The sequence below is a fragment of the Poecilia formosa genome, unplaced genomic scaffold, assembly GCF_000485575.1.
Source record: "Poecilia formosa unplaced genomic scaffold, Poecilia_formosa-5.1.2 Scaffold4, whole genome shotgun sequence".
In the NCBI taxonomy this organism is placed as follows: Eukaryota; Metazoa; Chordata; class Actinopteri; order Cyprinodontiformes; family Poeciliidae; genus Poecilia; species Poecilia formosa.
In genome coordinates this window covers 4794184-4813543 of record NW_006799943.1, presented here as the reverse complement: position 1 = coordinate 4813543, position 19360 = coordinate 4794184, and the positions used below count along the sequence as shown (strand labels likewise).

General features: G+C 39.0%; 1 protein-coding gene across 3 annotated transcripts in view; it reads right to left on the bottom strand.

The window, feature by feature from the left end:
- uts2r (urotensin 2 receptor) overlaps nt 1-19360 on the bottom strand; it is a 52326-nt gene that overhangs the window by 22708 nt on the left and 10258 nt on the right. The window contains exon 5 of one of the 3 annotated variants that reach the window (XM_016675931.1): nt 5174-5184. The exons of the other annotated variants lie outside the window; for them this stretch is intronic. Coding sequence (XP_016531417.1) covers nt 5183-5184 — 2 coding nt within the window. The 3' untranslated portion in view covers nt 5174-5182. Of the gene's footprint in view, nt 1-5173; nt 5185-19360 lie in introns of those variants that run through there. 3 annotated transcript variants of the gene reach the window in all.

The following is a 19360-nucleotide window of genomic DNA, read 5'->3' as shown; positions in this document are numbered from 1 at the left end:
ACATCGTTCTAATGTTTTCACTGTAGGCAACCTCTTGGGATTTAAATGCTGGGCTTCTCCAGAGTCTATCAGGTGTGAAAACACAAACTCATAAATCAAAATGATCAGTTTTATTTAAAGTGGAAAAGCGAATTATTTACTGAACAAGAAAATTAACTCCATATTTTTCTGGCAAATCTTCGGCACCTAAAAAATGCAGGAGGATGAAAACCGGACCTCACTGCTTCCAGGTGTCCAGGTTTTAGGAACCTGAGCAGAACAACGTAAGTTCAAATGAAAAACTGTAACAGAGGCATCATAATGAAGCATAATGGAAGTTTCCCCAGTGCCTGATTGAACTGTTTACGGCATTTAATCGTTTGCAGAGGTAGATTGAATGTTTGAATTTGATTGATCGCTTGGTCCTTTAATTTGCAGGAACCAGAGAACAAAACGAGTGTCGAATTATAATCACCCATTTGAGGTGTGAACATAACGGTGATTGTAGCACCGACGTTACTGTAGAGAACGACAAGGTGGAGGTCAGAAAGGAGGGAGGAGGACAGACGGAGCAGCAGAGCAAAAATGGAAGGATGAATCTGTTTGCTATAATTCTGTCAAAGACAATGACCAAACTTTTGATTCATAGGTGAAAACAGAACACAGAAAGTCTCGTATTCACATTCCAATGACTCTGTAAAATAAAAACAGTAATATGAGGATCTACCAGGGAAAAAACAGCACAGAGTGGCTCCCAGTGACTGGTTGGGATCAGACTGTGATAAAGACAAGGTCTGAAAACTGTTAGACACTTGAGGAAATTAGCAAAGGGATACGAAGCGAAAGTCAAAATTAAGATAAAGTTCTGCACTATGATGAGTCGACATTACAGTCATCTCTGCAGACAGACAGCCGATGGTCTCTAAAGGCCTTCTGTCAGGTTGTGTTGAAGTTTTTTCTTTAATATGTTGAACTTTTCTCCCCTAACCTTGAAGGGTGACTGCACAACATTAAAAACCTGAAACTGATCACCTCCTTGTGCTGAATTTACCTCGGAGACCAAACATCGTTCTAATCTAAAGAGCGGTAGGAACACTGAAGAGTTTGAAATCATGTAAACACCAACCAGTGGCATTTAGAATCAACAATTTCCGGCTGATGTTCTGCTGTGGAAAAGTATTTCTGCCTCTTACAAATGTCTAGTTTTGCTTTTTGGTCACACTTAGGATGTTCCAGATCAAACTAAGTTTGATATCAAGCAAAGAAGACTTCAGACAACATGCAGTTTTTAAAACATTATCAGATTAACCAACAATAAAGTTACATGGTTACATAAAAAAGGAGCTCAAAACTATAAGGCAACAAACATCAGGGATTTTTTTAAGTTTAGGACTTCAACTTTACTATTCGAGTTTGCCAAACTTTGATTTCTACGTTTTTGTAAGTCGACCAAAAGTTGCAGAGACTTTGGATTCAAAGTTCTTAAAGCCTAAAATTTAGAATTTTCTAATTAACATTAAAGTGCCAGTAACAAAATATGAGTTTCAAATTTATGAAACTCAACTATAGTTTCCAGACACCTAAAATGTTAAATTCTCACAAATAATGAGGCTTAAGTGTGGATACTGTTTACAAACCAAGAAGATGTTTTAATCAATTCATTCATGAGTTATTAAAACATGAAAATGTTTTTCAGAAAGCAGCAGGTTGGTAAGGAAAACTCTTTTCACTCAAATCGATTCTGGTTATGTTCAATATTAATATATATTTAATGATATGAATCAAAAGCAGAAGTTTGTGCTTGTAAAATTAAAATGATAAATATAAACAATTCTTCAGAGTTGGCAAAAAAATTTTTTTTTTTTCATTTTTTTCTCTTATTATCACCACATTATTTTGTTTTTTTTTTTTCATCATTTTTTTTTGTGGCCGACCACCGTGGTGCATCATGCTTCTTATGCATGCTGCTGTTTTTTCTTGTTTTTTTCTTCCGCTCTTTTGTGTGTTTTTTGTTGTTGCTGTTGTTTTATTTCACCGCGAAGAATCAAGTTTCATTTCAGAAAGTCCTGACTTTACAACGAAACCTGCCCTGAGTTGATGATGTTTCTAATTCGGTGGAGCGGAGCAGAATCTATCACATGTCGCTGCAAAAGCCTGTATCAGTAAATCCTCTCAGTCTTGGTGTGAATCAGATCTCGGCGCTCTATTCGTCTTGCATTTACACCGGTGGGTTTTGGTGGCTGAGAGCAAATGGAGGCGCCAGCAGGTGGCTGATGTGAGATAAGACTTTGCTGTTTGCTGTTACTGATACAGACCAACAAAACCAGGTTCTCACAGAGACGACTGCTCTTTAATCTGCTGCGCTCTTCTGAAAACTACACCTGTTCACTCACTGCTTTTATTTGTACCCAGTCCAATACGAGGAAGTAGGAAACTGTACGCTTGGTTCAGAATATTATAAGACAGAACGACATTAAAAGTCAGGATGATAACTATAATGTAGATCCACTGATTCACTATTAATACCTGTGTGGGTCCAGATATTGAAAATAATTCTAGATCTGATATCAGGGACAATGATCCCAATACATATGGGGAAATCTATTCATTCTAATTCTATGCTTTGTGGTTTATGTGACGTCTTGCTTTATTATTTATTTTATTTCATTTTTGGAAGTCCTCGTTCACTGTCTGAACCATTTAAAGGTTTGTTGTCGTTTGTTTTTGCCAGTTTAAGTTTATTATTTATTTTACATCGGCTCTTCTACCCTTAATTGCACTGACTGAACAAATTAAACTTATGTTGTTTTCACATGTTCGACCAAACTTGTGAAGCTATTGATGTATGTAAGTGTTCTGTACTTTATTTGTAATGCAGCACATTTATGTCTCTGTTTTAAAAAAAAAGGAAACATTTGTAGTCAGTTCAGCTGTTTTTCTGTATCGGAAAGTCTCGGCCGATACTTAACCTCAGATATCGGTATCAGCAGTGAAAGAAGTGAATCGGTTCATCCCTAATCTATATACAAGTTATTGTTTTGGACAGTAAGTTGGTTGGTAGTTTGTTAAAGCTACTTGCTGATTTCTTCTTGCTGTACTCCCCTCCTTGTTTACCAGAGTTCCTGGAGCAGCATTTTAAGATGATGACGCCGCTACAAGTCTTCTTCTCTGCCTTCTCTGTCTCGTCTAGCGACACGGCGGGAAGCTGGAGCTCAGCCCAGCAGTCAGTGATGATGACACACCATTAGGCCCTGGTCCTAAAGGCGCTCTGCCCCGCATGTTTCAGATGTTTCCCTGCTTTGAAAACACCTGATTCAAATCACTTCAGTTTGGTTGTTAATCAGCCATCAATTGAAATCAGGTGTGCTGAAGCAGAGAAACATTGGGTTGGGAAACACTGCAACACTCGAACCGACACAGAAACCGGCAACCTTGTGGTCACTCTGCTCTCATTCTACCATCATTTCACCAATAACCTTTGACCCTTGTGTCTAGAAATGGGGTCCAACCGACTCCACACACGTAAAACTTGTATCATTTGCCGCAGTCCTCTACGTTTGCCTCCGTCCTCGCACGCACAAGGGTTAAACTGACATTAATGTTTATGAACTCTTTGGACTGGGAGGGCGATTGTAATAAATCAAGAGAATCTGTTATACTTCCAGTTGTCGGTCAAAGTACCAAGAACATTACAAAGTCGGTAACCTTTGTCATTAGTTAAAGTCCAATTGCAGGAAGAAGGTTCTACAGGTATTTTAGAAACAAACAGCTTATTACAAAATGTTACGTGTGGAAGAAAACTAAAACTGGAAATCAAAAAGTGTCCGTCTATGTAGAGAAATATCTCAAAAGATGACTCTAAATGGTGCTTGACTTGAATACAAATGTGTGCAACAGTTTTCAGATTAACATTTGCTTCCACATCACAATTATCCACTATTCTCTACTAGACGATCATTTCAAATCCTAATAAAATACGTGACGAAACGCTGAAAGACCAAGAGGTATAATTCATTTGACTTGAAAGGTGAGACAAAAGAGATGGGGTAACTGTGGGTGTTTCTATGGTAACTGCGCAATTAGCTGGAAGAAAACACCAGCACAGCTGAACTGACATCTCTGCATTTCCTCTCAGATCAAACCGAACAGGAAATCCCCAGAGGAAAACACGGCCGGACGTGGAGGAAAAGGTCAACCAGTCATGTCGGACGGCGTTCTTCTCTTCTTCTCTTTGGCAGCATCACAAACACTTTTACCTCGACAAGAGGAGTCGGCTCTTAAATGACGAGTTCTCTCATTTAAGATTTTATTCTCACTCTAATGATTTGGAGCCAAACAGAAGAAAAGTTAAGATCCAGGTGAGAAGAATCTCAATTTAGGCTGCTGATGCATTCCTTCAGCCCAGAGATGAGATTCACTCTGAAAACCTTACAAGCCAAAAAACAAACAATCTTTTAGAACTACAGAAAACTTATTAAATATTAATATTATTCTGTAAAAATAAAGTTTCTTGTTAAACTATTTGCTATCCAGTTATTAATCTAAAAACATACACTGCATTGTTTTTAAGTCAAGCAGAAAGGGCAGAGCCTTTCTCATGCTGATGTTATTCTTTTTGTGCTGCAGATATATTCTAAATTATCAAACAAGTTGTATTTTAGACAACAAAATGTTTATTTTTTTTCCATTTAAGTCATTCATTTAACTGGGATCTTTTAATGTATTTCTAATATTGCATAAAAAATGGAAATTAAATGGAAAATTTGCAGAGTGAGAGAATTTTTCATATCATTCTGATGATTAATCAATCATCAGAGTAATTGATTAATCAATAACTAAAAATAAATGTTAATTGCTGCCCTAACTGTTACAGAAAATGAGAATCATCATATTGTTTACCTTCCCATGAATACTCTATGTTGCTCCATCACATAAAGTTCTGAAAAAGTTTCTGAAAACTTTTGCCAGGCACCAAAAACACCTTCACTGTCCTCGCGGAAAGAGTTGAGGAAATATAAAGCTGCAGCGTCGCGTTATGCTTCCATTCTGTAAGCAAACATCCAGACGTCCTATTGATTGCATCTGCTCTTCATGCTACATGGCTGTGATTTATTGCACCAGATCAGCTCCTGCAGAGCGTGAATCCCTCAGCAAACAACCCTAAACTTTCACAATATAGAGTTTTGATGAACACCTCATCGTTTCCTTGGATACCGTATCTAAACTGTTTGCTGTTCACAACCTGTGGCGTGGGGAAGACAATCGGAAGAGGGAGCGCTTTGTTTCAGAGCGTGTTTAGATAAATCATGGCGAGTCTTCCTGGTCTCCCTCTTGCTGGCAGTGAGGGTCTGCTGAAGGTATCGGGTCTTAACCCTGCGTGGCCAACGGGAGGTTATTACTGATGAATGCAGCAGATTCAGATGAATTCCTTCTCCTGCATCAATAACGCATGAACGGAGATATTTCAGAGAAACTGAAATAAGAGTCCGGAGCCAAGAGGTTGATATGTCGAGGACAGGAAGCCAATACTTGGACGTTTTCCTACTGGGAACATCTATAGCACTTCTCATCTTCAAGGACAAAACAGACTGCTCTGTTGACGCTGCTGCTGGTGGAGACGGGAAAAATGAATGAAGTCACTCAAAACCAGCATCCCAACGTGTTGACACATCATTAACGTCTGCTTTGTTTGCCTTCAATATTTCTGCCACAAAACTGGCTAAACCCTCTCAGATTTTTTTCCTCCCCTATTTCAAACAAGACAGGTTAGCATGGTTGCTAAGAAATAATTGAGCAAACTGTTTCAATTACTTTCAAGAAACTAATATTTTTTTTAAAAAGAGAGAATTATTCACTAAAATCGTTCACCACAGTATGACCTGAACCGGTTTTAACGTGAAAAGAAGAGGCTGAGAACAAACTGATGCGATGTTCATCACGGAACAATGAGAACCGATTTTGAAAGTTTGGCTCGACCATACAGAGGTTTTTACGAGAAAAAAAAAAAAAAAACAGATTTGAGAAAACATTTCTTTGTTCTCTCAGAGTCATTACAACGATGAGCTGCTGGCACATTTTATCTGTGTGTGTGCCAGGATTTTTTGCTTGTCATTTGTCTCTACCTGCTCTCTCTCCCAGCTGCACCTGCTCACCTGTGATTAGCTCTTTTGTCATTTGGCATCTCTCTCATACCACAATTGTTCGCTAAATGGTTCCCGGTCCCAGTTCTGTTCTCTCGCTTCACTGTTTTCTGTTCATCATTAAAGAGACCCGTTCAACATGATCCTTATCAGCTTCTGCCTCCTAACTCGCCAAACACAATGATACCTGAGGTTATCTGGTTAAGTGGGGATTGGTGGATGGAAAAACAAAAACAGAGAGTCAATAAACTAAAAAAGTTCAATGGACCACTGACCTTCAAAAAGCAAAAAAACAAAAAACAAATTTAGTGCAAAGTTTAGGACATAAATTAAAGTTTCTTGTTGGTTTTAAAAATACCTGTGATGACCTCTTAGAGAAGCGACCTCTTGAAGATACGCATCAGAAGATGGGAGAAGAAACAAGGTTGTAAGAGTCAGCCATGTTTTCAAAGAAAGGGAGGTTGGGACTGCCAGAACATGAGCTGAACGGAAACTACAAAACACTCTCCAGCTTTCATGTTTTTAAATGTCAAATATGTGAGATTCTCTGCTTTGCTCGTGATGTTTTTTTGTTTTTTTTTTGTTCTTTATAAAAATGACAGGTAAATACTCTGAATGCCTCGCAAAAGCACTCGAAGTCCTGCTGGACGACAGGACTGTTATTTGTGAAAGTTAAATTACAATCATTAGATGTGGGACTCTACGGCTGTTTTTTTGCATTTCCCTCACTGTATTATTCCACATTTTTTGGTGGGTCCAATAATTACAGTTACAACGGAAAAAGCAGAAGTCTGAATAAACATTTCAAAAGCAGAATTTAGAAGAAATTCTAAATTTAGAAGAAATATACACAGCCCTAGATCTGAAGTGGTGCTCAAACATGACAAGTCACAGCAACTGAAGCTGAAAGTGCTGAGAGTCTTCACGGTCCAACGGGCAATTTCTATCTTGAGACCAGAAAAAGAAAAGAAAAAAAAAAAAGAAAGAAACTCTATAACCTGTTGAGATGCAAAATTTATTTTACAGTTTCTGCAGTGAAAACCATTTCTGTTGAAATCTCTTCAGAATCTCCCAAATGAAGCTGCAGGAGGCGACAGAGTATGAGACGCTCCTGTCCGGAGTGCAATAGCATCGAGTTCAGGAGAATGAGGTTTGGGATTTTTTTATGCTCTGGTTTTAACTGCCTCTGGGTTCAATACCAGATTGTGTGCAGACAGCAGACACTCTTACCTTGGGTAAGCATGTGTTCAGATGAGAACCTGAGAACGATATACGCACACAGCTGTCCCGAGTCGGTCACACACACTTCAGTGCAACAACACAAGCATAAATATTCCAAGTGGCGTTTCTCTGAGAATTTCAATCTATCAATTTCTCCCCCCAACCATACCTTCAGCATCACTTTTTAATGACGTGAGGAGAGCCGCTTTTCTACCCTCTGACACAACCTCACCCTTTCTGCTCCTGCTCATCTTACATTTATCTCTTTCCCCTCAGTTTGCCTCCAGAGGCTGGAAGCCTGTTCAAGGACTTAAAGCCATGCAGGCATATGACACTTTCAGATGAAGTTGCTGAGCCTTAATGCCTCCCAAATCACACGTCTGTTTTTCAAACGGCTGCAGTTTCAATCTTTGTGCTGTGGCAGCTGTAAAGGAAGCACATCGAGTTTTAGAAGTCATATTGTCAAGGAAGTTTTTTTGATTATATGAGCCAGAGTTTGAAAATATCGCCTGATGACCTTGAGCCTTGTAATGTATTCATATCTTTATAACCTTTTTAAATGTTGTCATGTTACAAGGACCAAGACTTTAAGGTGCTATATATGATATTATATTTTATCACATTAAAAATTTTAGCATAATTAATCAAAATGTTTTTTTTTTGTTTTGTTTTGTTTTTTGTTTTTTACATACAAAACTCTCATGTTGGAACCTTTGTATTTACACGTTTCTGGTACATCCCAAAATCTGACTCACATCACAGTGGGCCAGTGGGCGTCTCTTGGCCCACTGGGTTTTAATTTTTGCTTCAATAAACGATCTGATTGGACGCTGGAAAGGATTATTGTTGCTTTCATGTTGTAGCAGAAGCAGCTAGTCCATCAGTAAAGCTTTTCAAGCATAAAGGCTACGCTAAACATAAAGCAGCAACACAGACATCCCCAATGCTAATGTCAGCAGCCTCTAAAGAAGCTACATCAGCGTTAGCTTCATTCAAAGCTCAATAAGTATAGTACTATTTTGCACCAATCTGATGCTTGAATAAACTAAACTGATTAAACACAATATAATTGTTGTTGAACTCCTGTCTACATATTCAATATTTTAGCAGCAAAAAGGGTTTTTGAATTCAAAATGTTGCTAATTTTGTCTACATATACTTTGACTGAAATGTGATTAATTGTGATAAATTAACCACAGACCCTGCAATTAACTCAATTAAACATTTTAATCCAAAAACAACCACCACTAGACATCAAGGTGTTTATCAGGCAAAATCGGGAAGTGGAAACCCCCCCCCCCATCAAAACACATTTTTTAAAAATAATTAAAAATTAAAAACTTAGAGGGACCAGGGCAGAGTAGACCCATAACCGCCTCGCCTGGTATGCTAACCCATGGGAGGTCAGGAAGGTTGGATGCCTGTAAGAGGCCTGCACAGCCCGATACATCCCCAGAAGCCATGGGCTTCCACACAAACTAATCGCAAGATAGATCCCATACAAACCCAGAAGCTCTTATGCTTAAACTTAAAACTGGTCGTCTAACATTTGAAAGCACTCACTATGTCAGATGTTGGAGCTTGTGTGTCCCTTATGGCCCGTCATGGATGTAGGAACACGCAAGTACTAAAGTTTATGAGCCTCAAGGAAACCAGAGCGTGACCCCAAAAAGGAAAGGAAAGTGTGTGTGTGTTGCATTTAAGTGCTTCAGATCACGTTTCAATGTTTTAAGACTTTTGTTTAAAGCAGGGTCAGAAGATTAACATGGATCAAGATAAAGAGGCATTCAATCCCCTTTCATCTCCNGGGCCAGTGGGCGTCTCTTGGCCCACTGGGTTTTAATTTTTGCTTCAATAAACGATCTGATTGGACGCTGGAAAGGATTATTGTTGCTTTCATGTCGTAGCAGAAGATTAACATGAATCAAGATAAAGAGGCACTCAATCCCCTTTCATCTCCGTAGGATCTTGTTGGACAGCAGGAGGGTGAGTTGGAACATTTATCGATTGCAGGCGGTGGTTTCCGAGTCAACACTTCCTGCAGCTATCGCCGGCAAAGCTTCGGATCTGCTACGATTAGAAAAGATCAGCAATTTTCATCTGCATTTCCCAAAAAGGAGTCGAGTCAATGCAATCTCTGGGAAGGAGATCGATAGTTCTTGCTGTCTTGAGTAAGCAAGAAGGAATCAGTGAGAAACTGTCAGAATGAACCTGAGCTTTAATCTGTCATGCACTGACCTTCAAACTGCTTTTGTTATATTTGTTACAAAAACAATACACAAAATCCTCTTCTGAATCAATATTTCAACAAACTGATGCGGCTTATATTCACAACTCGTAGAAATCTGAAGCTTATTTTGTCTGCCAGAGAGACTGGAGCACCCATGAAGGTAAATCTATTCTTGTCTGACGATGTTTCCAATAAAGCACAGAAATATTGTCCTTCTAGCTGTTTTCACAAATAAAATAGGAGTTTTTCTTTGAAGGTCGAACCTTTTTCTAAAGAGTCAGTGAAGAACAATCTCAGGTATTGTGGAAAAGACTTTCCTCTCTTAAAGATTTTTAGTGTTTTGACTTTTTGGTCACACATAAATGTTTCAGATCACTGAACTGAAAAAAAAAAGACCTGAATAAGGGTGAAAAATAGTTTTCAAAAGGTGATATTTTGGGAAACGAAACAAAACTGGTCCCAATGTGAAAAAGTGATTACGATTCAACTGTGACTAATCACATTATTTGGAAAGTGGAGTTCAAGTTCACTAGTGATGGCAAAGTCTGACTACAGCCAGACCTGTTAAAAAAAAAAGGAGAACCTGCCTCACAACAAGAAGTAAGTTAAGAATCCAAAGATCAACATATTATGCACTGACATAAATAACATTAACAGATAAAGTCACTGACGTTTATTAGAGATCTACCTCTCAAAAGGGGGGGAAAAAAAAGAGACGCTGGACTAAAATCTGGTTGGCATTTAACTGGCTGTTCATTCTCCAAACCTCTTAAATGTGGCTGAGTTAGAACAATTCTGCAAAGAAGAGAAGGCCAAGCATTCCTCTGCAGCAATGTGAAAGTCTCATTACCATTTATCAAATGCTTCATGGCAGATGTTGACAACATGTGTGGGACATCCAGCAATTAGATTTAGGAGGCAATTACATGAAATATTGAATTGGAAACTGGTCTTGTGTAAGATTATGTGTTTACTGTGGATCTAACATTTATTTAACAATCTAAAACGGATGAAGTAACTGGATGATCTCGTGCCACAAAACAATCTTTAGGAATTTTACAAAGTCGCATGTATGCAGTGGTGCAGTTGAATGTTTCTGCATCATCATAAGAAAAATGCCAAGCCTCATGCTTAAATCAGATCATTGTCCCTCTGAACAACAAAGTCCTCCCAGTTCAGCCATGTGTGAATATCTCCATTAAAGAACGGACACAGTCGGAGGCTCTCACCCAGCTATACATGGATGGAAAATCAGCAGAGCCAAACCACAAGCTGCTTTAATATGGGCAATGGAGAACCAGAGGCTTATTATGAAGAAGGGGGCATTTTACTGTGTTGTGGGGAGTAATGGTGGTAGGTTTTTCCCTTTGGGATAAATATTGATATAATGAGATCATCTTGTTGCTTATTCTGTCAAAACCAATAAACTTTACATACTCAGCTGGATTTCTTGTGCATTTAACACACTGCATGCATATGCTGCCATTTTGCTTGTTGTCTTTGGCTCTTACAACTAAATAATGTTAACAGCAAACACACTTTGATACATACCAGCTCCAGGGGGACACTAATTACTGCTAAGGTTTTAAATTTTACCCGTGATGTGTGTAGCGTGCTGTAAACGACCATCCTCCATTGCCAAGAGAGAAGTGCTGAGCCGAACAAGATGGCTGTTAATGTAAATTCAACATCTGGCCAACGCCGACTGAACGGCTTCATTCACTTCCTTTACTGCTGCAGCAGAAACGAGAGGCAGACTGCAATTCTAAAACAAAATCGATGTCAGTTTGAATTCTACTGAAGAAATTCAGCTTAATGGGAGAAACCGCAGACGGATCAATGAAGGGAGATGAGAATCGAGTGGAATTAGTTAGGTAGGAATAGAGGCTACATAACTAATGAAACACAAGACAGAATCCAAACTAATGACATCATGTTTAAATGCAAAAAATGTAACACTTTGGACACTTCTACAAGATGCAAACTTCTACACATTTTATTGGAGTTTTACTTCATAGTGCAACACAACATAGTGCATAATTGCCTGTCATCAACAGCGAAGTGCAAACCAGGTTGTGCACCAAGTCTATAAATAGAAACTCGTGTCAGAATGGAAGCATACCAGTCGTGACAGTACTTCACATGCTGACAAGTAGCAGAAATATGGCTTTGTAATTGGAGGATTTTACTTTAAAAAACAGCTGCACATAAAAAAAGAAGCAATATTATTAAACAGAAGTTTCTACAAGCTGAATTTGGTAGTTTACAGAGTTACAGTTATTGAGTTGTAAAGAGGAGAAGTTGTATGCTGTCATTAGGAGGGAGCTCCCAATGTGTCGGTGAGAAGCTGGAAAATCGGAGTTCTTGAACCTGCTAGAGGCAAAAGCCTTCAGGCAAAACCAGCAGCAACCAGCATGACAAACTCAAATTACTGACAGAAGTGGAGGCTGTCAAATTCCACTCCAACTATGGGACATGGGCATTGACGAAGAAAGAAACAAACATAAATCTGCTTCTGCTGCAGTGATGTTTGTGCTTTCACTAAGCGAAGTCAGCAGCAGTTATTGGGGTAAAAAAAAAATTATACTTCCAAAATCACATTATAAACCTTTTTCCAGAAACACAAAACTAAAACCCAGCCACGGTCTGCAAGGAAGGGAAAGGAGCTAGTTCAAATAATAATAATAACTCTGATAAGGTCTTCAAAATTTGTAATTTCAAGTCTGAACAAAAACTAAGTCATTACATGACTGAGTGAAGACAAGATGTCTGAAAGTCATCAAATACGGCCGACTACAATGTGGTAGCTTGCCACCATCAGCATGTGAATGTGTGTGTGACTGGGTGAATGACTGAATGTAGTGTGAATGTAGTGTGAAGCGCTTTGGGGATCTCTGGACTTGATAAAGCACCTTTTACCATTTATCTCAACTACAGTGTCAATGAGAACAAGTAAAGACTTAAGCATCAGTTTAAGGCCAGTGACCGTATTCATGGAATAGAAAAATAATCCATCCATTCACGATTGGGATCTGCATGTCAGGGAGGGAAATCCAGACGTCCCTCCTCCTAGGGTTAGCTAACCCTAGGGTTATGGGTGTTTGGATTCTCCAGTTTGGTTGACCTGGTCCACAAAGGACTGGTTCCTTCAACAAACTGTGGATCTGTGCTTGTGTTTGTAATCCCTAGAAAACCTTCAAAGTGAGGCTATCAGGCTGTATCCTGATTAGATGTTGTTAAAGTCGTAAAAACAAGTCATTTTGGGGTGGGGAATGCGATAGTCTGACTCAGAACACAATGTGTCATTAACCCAGAAGTTACATCAACAAGCTGAGGTTATGGGTGGTGACGCAACCCCAGCAACAACGCAAGATAAGATAGTTACAGGGCAGAGAGGGTGATAGACAAGGAGAGGTCTGACCACCACTGAAAGAGTATGTGTACCATCAAAGGGGATTCTAAGGCTTAACCATGGATTGCTTCTTCTTAGAATCAATCATTGTATTATTGTGTTATTGTTCCATGTCACCCATTGTGTGAAACATGTATGCATTGTTTGATTGTTGCTTTTCTCCCTGTGGGATGCTGTGAGTGCAGCGAGTTGAACAACAGGAACATCCTTGCGTAGCCAAGCCTCGAGTCATCAGTAAATCATCAAAGGAGAGAAATAGTTTTGTGAATTATTGTCACATGAACAAAAATTATTATTATTTTTTTTAATTCAACAACACCCGAAGCACCTCGGCTGACTCCATAAATGAAGAGGAACGGAGGATCTAAACAGAGCTTCCCCTGGACAGCAGAGCTCCAGACTTCTATCCCTGAAGGTTTGCAGCTCCGTCTCTATTCAGAGGGTAGGTTTGCGCAACCTACAGAAAAAAGCTCACTCCATTTGCCTGGAACCAGGATCTTGTTCTTTCGGTCGAAACGCATACCTCATGGTCATATGTATAAGTCTGAAAATAAAAATGATTCAGGCAAAGATTAGCTCTATCTACTCATCTCTTGGTCCATCCTACCAGCACAAGACGCCTACTGTAGTTGAACTACACCACCTTAGACTTACTCCCAATATGAAAGGATCAATCTGCATGTTCTACTGTTACTACCGAAATAATCTACCAGTAAAAAGAGAACCACAAAAACTCCATTGATTAAATGAATACATTTTTACAAATTAAATTATGAATATTTTGTTTAGTCCAGAACCAGCCGAGACGAGATACGTCTTTAAAGTTGAAACCTGAACTGCCTGAATCTTTAGGCCAATGGCGCCCAAACCAAGTCCTGGAGAGATACCGTGCTTCTTCAACAGACCTGAGTCAAATATCTGAATTCCCTCTGCAGCAGTCGTCAGGCTCAAGAGAGGCCTGTTATTCATTTGATTCAAGTGAGTTACTGAAGGGAAGCATCTTAAAGCTGCAAGATAGTAGTTCTCGATAGCTGGGCTTGGACGCTCCTGCTTTACGCTAAACAGCAAAAAAAGGAAGGATATTTGCATAGCAGTTCCATAAATTCTTAGATATATGTAAATGTTATCTTTAATAGAGTAACCAGCAATCAACTTTAGCACTCCCAGAGCAAAACAAACAAAGTAATATTTCAAACTGTGTTGTTTGGGTTCATCTTTTGATTTGCTTTTTCTTACCAGCTCACAAGGATCTGACCTTTTCCTGAGAGGGAAGCTCCGCATTCACGCCTGTAAAAATTACAGAAGCACTCTACTGTTAATGAATAATGCATACGAGTAGAACAAATGCACTGCAAAAAGTCTGCATGTCTTCATTCACCTGCTTTGCCCTGGCAAGAAGGAACAGAGAAAAGTTCATTTAACACGGTATCAAGAAAGCATGATTCCGTTACGCTTTCTTGAAAATCCCCCCTTGGCGTTGCTGATTTATTTCCTCATTTTATCTACCAGGAAAGAGACAAGCGATCCGACTTGCCAGTGCAACAATGAATATACGAGATCTATAGCTGTATTTTTAGAACGGGTCGAGAGAAGGAACTTATCAGAACCATGCTGCTTGCACCGAGAGAATGTAATCTTATGTCTATTCCTCATGGATATAATACAGTACAACAAACCCAGTAGATAGACTTTGCCCACTTTTTGGGTGAGGTTTTTATTTTATAACAACATGAACACGGCACAAAGACTTGACTGAAACAATGTCCACATTCTGCCCAGCAGCTTCCTGGGACGCTTTGTCAAAACCAAGAATAAATGTCGTAGTGCATTGGGAATATGAATGTTTTATATGAATAGAACAACTCCACTAGTCAAAGGGATTATTTTTGTCTTTTGCCACTGTGGCAAAATATACACTCTGCTTAGAGTTAACAAGGTAATACATGTTTTCCAAAACATAAAAAAATAAATCCCTGGATCCTACAATTTCTTATTTCTCTCTCCAAGTTTCGGGCTCCGATAATAAATGTCAGTATGCGTTAGGTAACTCACGTGTTCCCTTCCAAGCAGCTGGCAGAGCGGTTAACATTTTATGCGCTTCTACAAAATAAAATGGCCTGCATTCTAAAAATTTAAGAGCATTGAAAGGGTGTGGCAACATATGTAGTAAAAGTCGTGCAGCGGCAAGCAACAGTACTCAGCATTCAACCGTTTCACATTTTTCCACTTTACTAAAATACATCCTTAGATATTCTTCTGGGATGTTACATGATTGACATTATGAAAACTCACAATGGAATGAATGAATGATAGAGTACTGGGGATAGATACGTATCTGTGCCGCAGTTTTATATTTTTATTGTTGAAAAATAAGCAGCTAGTTCTGGTCATTGCTAACTACAAAGTTAGGTGTGTTAACTCTGAAGCACTAATCATAAACATTAGTTTGACTATTGCTAAAACACTATACCAAAAATGGCATTTAGCAGAAGCTAATTCTAAAGCGCTAAATCCAACCACATTGACACACACTGTTACAACTCAGTATATCGCCCTCCACAGGGTCAAATTTGTTATTGCACACCGACTTGTACGGTTTCGCTTCAAGAAGTGATTTTTTTTTGAACACACCTTTCACTCATGGTTTCAGTTTTATAGATGCTGAGTAAAGCTAACTAACTGATATTAACGTGTGGCATCCGTCAGAAAGTATGCAGAACATCAGATTTTAAACTGTGTCCTACTGCAATGCATTCTGGGTAACGAATGAATGTCATTTGCTGCACCGCATCACAGGTGATGAACGTGAGGAGATAAAACGGAACAGTTTTCTCCCACTTCAAAATAGGAGTATGAATGCAAGCGAAAACAATCGATACCCGAAGCTTCAACACAGATGTTGAACTTTATTCAATTGTAAGCTCACAAAACAGCCTGGTGAATTAAAGCGTTAGAAATAATCTGGAAATATTCATTTACAGGAAGCTAAGTGAGCTAAATGTTTTCAGAGTTAGCAAAAGCGCTAAAGTGCTAACCAAAAAATTAGCTCTGCTACTGGAGGATTAGCGGAAGTGTACCCAGTACTCTTTCCAGTTCATTACCAATGTAGCTGCTCCGTTGTGTTGGTGTGTCCTGTGAGACGCTGGCATTTGAGGTTGTGATGTGAAAAAATGCGACAATGTTTGCAGGCGTTGTTTGTTGCCCTGCGACATCTTACTGCTGCTACAAAACAAGACAAAAGAGGCTTCTTCTTCATTTAGCTGTTTTCATTAGACACCCCCGTGCCCAAACATCTGTCTCAATCCCACTTTGTTCTTGGTGTTTTCTTCTGTGTCAATGACCTTGTGTACAATCTTCCTGAATTAATCTTTCTGATCCTCCTCCTTTCTTCCTCCTGTGCAGCCCTCTAGTCTAACATCCTTAGCAGAGTACATCTACTATCTCGCGTCTGCACATGTCCAACTCATCTCACCCAGACGTCTTACACTTCATCTCGAACTGCTAAACCAGAGCTGTCCCTCTAATTTACTCATTTCTAATCCTGTCCATTTTGGTCACTTCCTGTGAAAATCTTACCATCTTTTTAGCTCCTCCACCTCCAGGAAAGCTCACCTCTCTCCAAAGCAGATGTCACAGCAGATAACACCACCATGTAGTCACCCTTTCCTTTTTATTGTTGCAGCCATCATTCTGTCACAAAACCTCCATAACAAGCATCACTTCTGCTCTCTTCTTCACCTCTCTTGTTCTTTGGGAGCTAGATGAGTTTCTCTACCTTCAGAAAACCTCCCCGTCTTCCTCAAAACATTCATCACGTTCACATACATGCACACATTCTGACTTGCCTCTGGTGCCTTTTTTCACCTTTGACCTAGAGCATACCTCAACATCTCCCGGCTCCCCTGCAACCTCACTCTTCTCTCACTAAAGAACCCAATGTTCTCTGCAAACAGCCTTTGGGGAGTTCTGCCTGACCCAATCCATTCGGTGAGCCTGTCCATCACCACGGCAAACAAGACCAGGTTCAAAAACATATTTCTTTAACTTATAATCTGAGGTCATTGCAACCAGTATTTTCTTAAACTGAGAGCAAAATCAGACTTAACTCTTACATGTTTGAAAGTTTTTTTTTTTCCCTTCAAAAATATTCAATGAAAATTTGCCAATTCATGAATTTTTCCACCCCCTAATTGAAAAAAAAAAAAAGTTTAACTTGACACGCTATTTATGCCATTTGCAAAATAGTCAATCCAGGAATGCCATTCATACTTTGGAAGATCCCCACTCTACCCTCTAGAGCACAGACCGGGAAAAATGTTTAGGTTAGTTTCTGTGCTACTGCTAAGTCGGTTTCCATTGTCCATATTAATGGGTTGTAAGGTACATATGAATTATTAAAATAGGCAGCGACAAGCATATTTGGAAAAATAAAATCTCATATCAAGAACTTTTTGTTAGTATTTTGTTTAATCCTGGAATCTTTCAATATTTATCTTGACTTAAGAAGATATCGACCACAACTTAGATGGCTAAGGAAGAAGACTGATGTTGTGTCTGGTCAACAACTTCTGCACTGAACTGACCATATGTTCTGCTTCGACAACCTCTTTTTTTTATCTTTGTATGACCCATGATGCCTCATTTTAATGTGGCAAAGTGTCTGATCATCACACCATACTTTACAGAGGAAATTATTCCTCGTCTTCATCCTGTTTCATGTTAGGCTCGTCTTCGGTATTAGTGGTCAAAAAACAAAATCTTAATCTCAAGGTTTTGCTATTAGCAGCAGCTTAAAACACAACCCTTTGAGACTGACATGCCTTTCTGCTGTAGGACGCGAATCAATACAGAAATAGAAAACTACCACCAAACTACCAAGTTCGTATTGATCTCAATATTTTAATTTCGGATTCCATCTTGAAATTTTATTTTATTTTTGTATTGTAGTTTTTCAACTCAACCACAAAAAATAATTATTTGTACTTTATTAAGAAAAAACTGCATGCAAACCATGTTAATATGTTATTAAAGTATTTTGTAGACACCTATAAACTTCTGTCAAATGTTTCAACAAAATAATTCACAGGAAAACCACAAAAACTCCTAAGGTTCAGAAGTTTGAAGACATATCAAGTATCAGTATCAGTATCAGTATTGGTATTGGCAATGCAGGCAAAAATAATGCTTTGTGTTTCAACTAAAGACTAAACTTAAAAAATGTCCTTAAAGACTCCATAAAAATTGCTTTTATCCCTTTAATAACCAAAATATGCAGTACCACACACCTCTAGTAGGAAGATGTGAATCCAGGAGCAGAGTGGCTCAAGAGGAGCAAAGAAACTTTTGAAGGTTTGACAAACCAGTGTAGGCATGAATCAGCTTCTTTGCTTCTCCCCTAACACAACCCCAGTCAGAATCACACCAGATGTATTCTCTGGAGTTTATTAAACCAACAAACCTTGCATAAGCAGAGTATGTGTGTTTTATTAGTTGCTAAAACTAAGCGTGGTGTGAAGTATATGAGGTGATTTACAAGGAAAACCATGGTAAAGTTGAGGCGAGAAACAAAAAACAAGAAACAGTAAAAATACTTCAGCAGCTATTAAATGGATTATGTCTCTTTATAATATTACACCACATATTGGAGGAAAAGCAGATGACGAAAACGCTTATTGACCTTACTGACCATTAACCTACATGGTGACTGCCGATGATGTAACTTCATTTCCATCTCACAGGAACAAACAGTACAGCGCTTTGTGTTTCCAAGAATAAGACGAGCTAGGAAATGTTTCACAATTTGTTTCAAATAATCTAGAAGTGCAGAATATTTAAGTCAAAACCTGACTTGTTAAATTCTGTCTTGGTGGAACTGCACATCTGCATTATATGAACCACTTCTCAGTGAAATGCTGGGGAAAACGTTAAACACTTGATAGAGGAATGTTGTTGTGATGACTTGATGAAGGTGAAATGTCAGAGCAGGAGCTTCTTAAAGGGGCAGTATTATTCAAGTACATAGTGTCCTTTTATGGCACAGTCAAGTAGCTGTTACTTTCAGTTATAAAAATGTATATATCTAACATGACTTAAAAAAATTGACTTTGGAATTTATTGCCTTGAAATTGGGCCTCTGTCTCTTTAAAAGCTCCGGCCCTTTCTGAAACTCCGCCTTCAGGAAGTCACCACAACATGTCTACTCTATTAATCCTTTAGCAAAGTTTTTGCCTGCTACTCAGAAGTAGCTCCTTATAATGAGTTCCAGGTGTTTGCTAATTGGTGTGAACTAGTCTGAAGGAGCTGAGTGGGGGAGGGCTGTTCTGTGTGGCAGGAGCTCAGAAACTGCAGATCAGAGGAGGAGCTCGTCCTCGAAGGCGG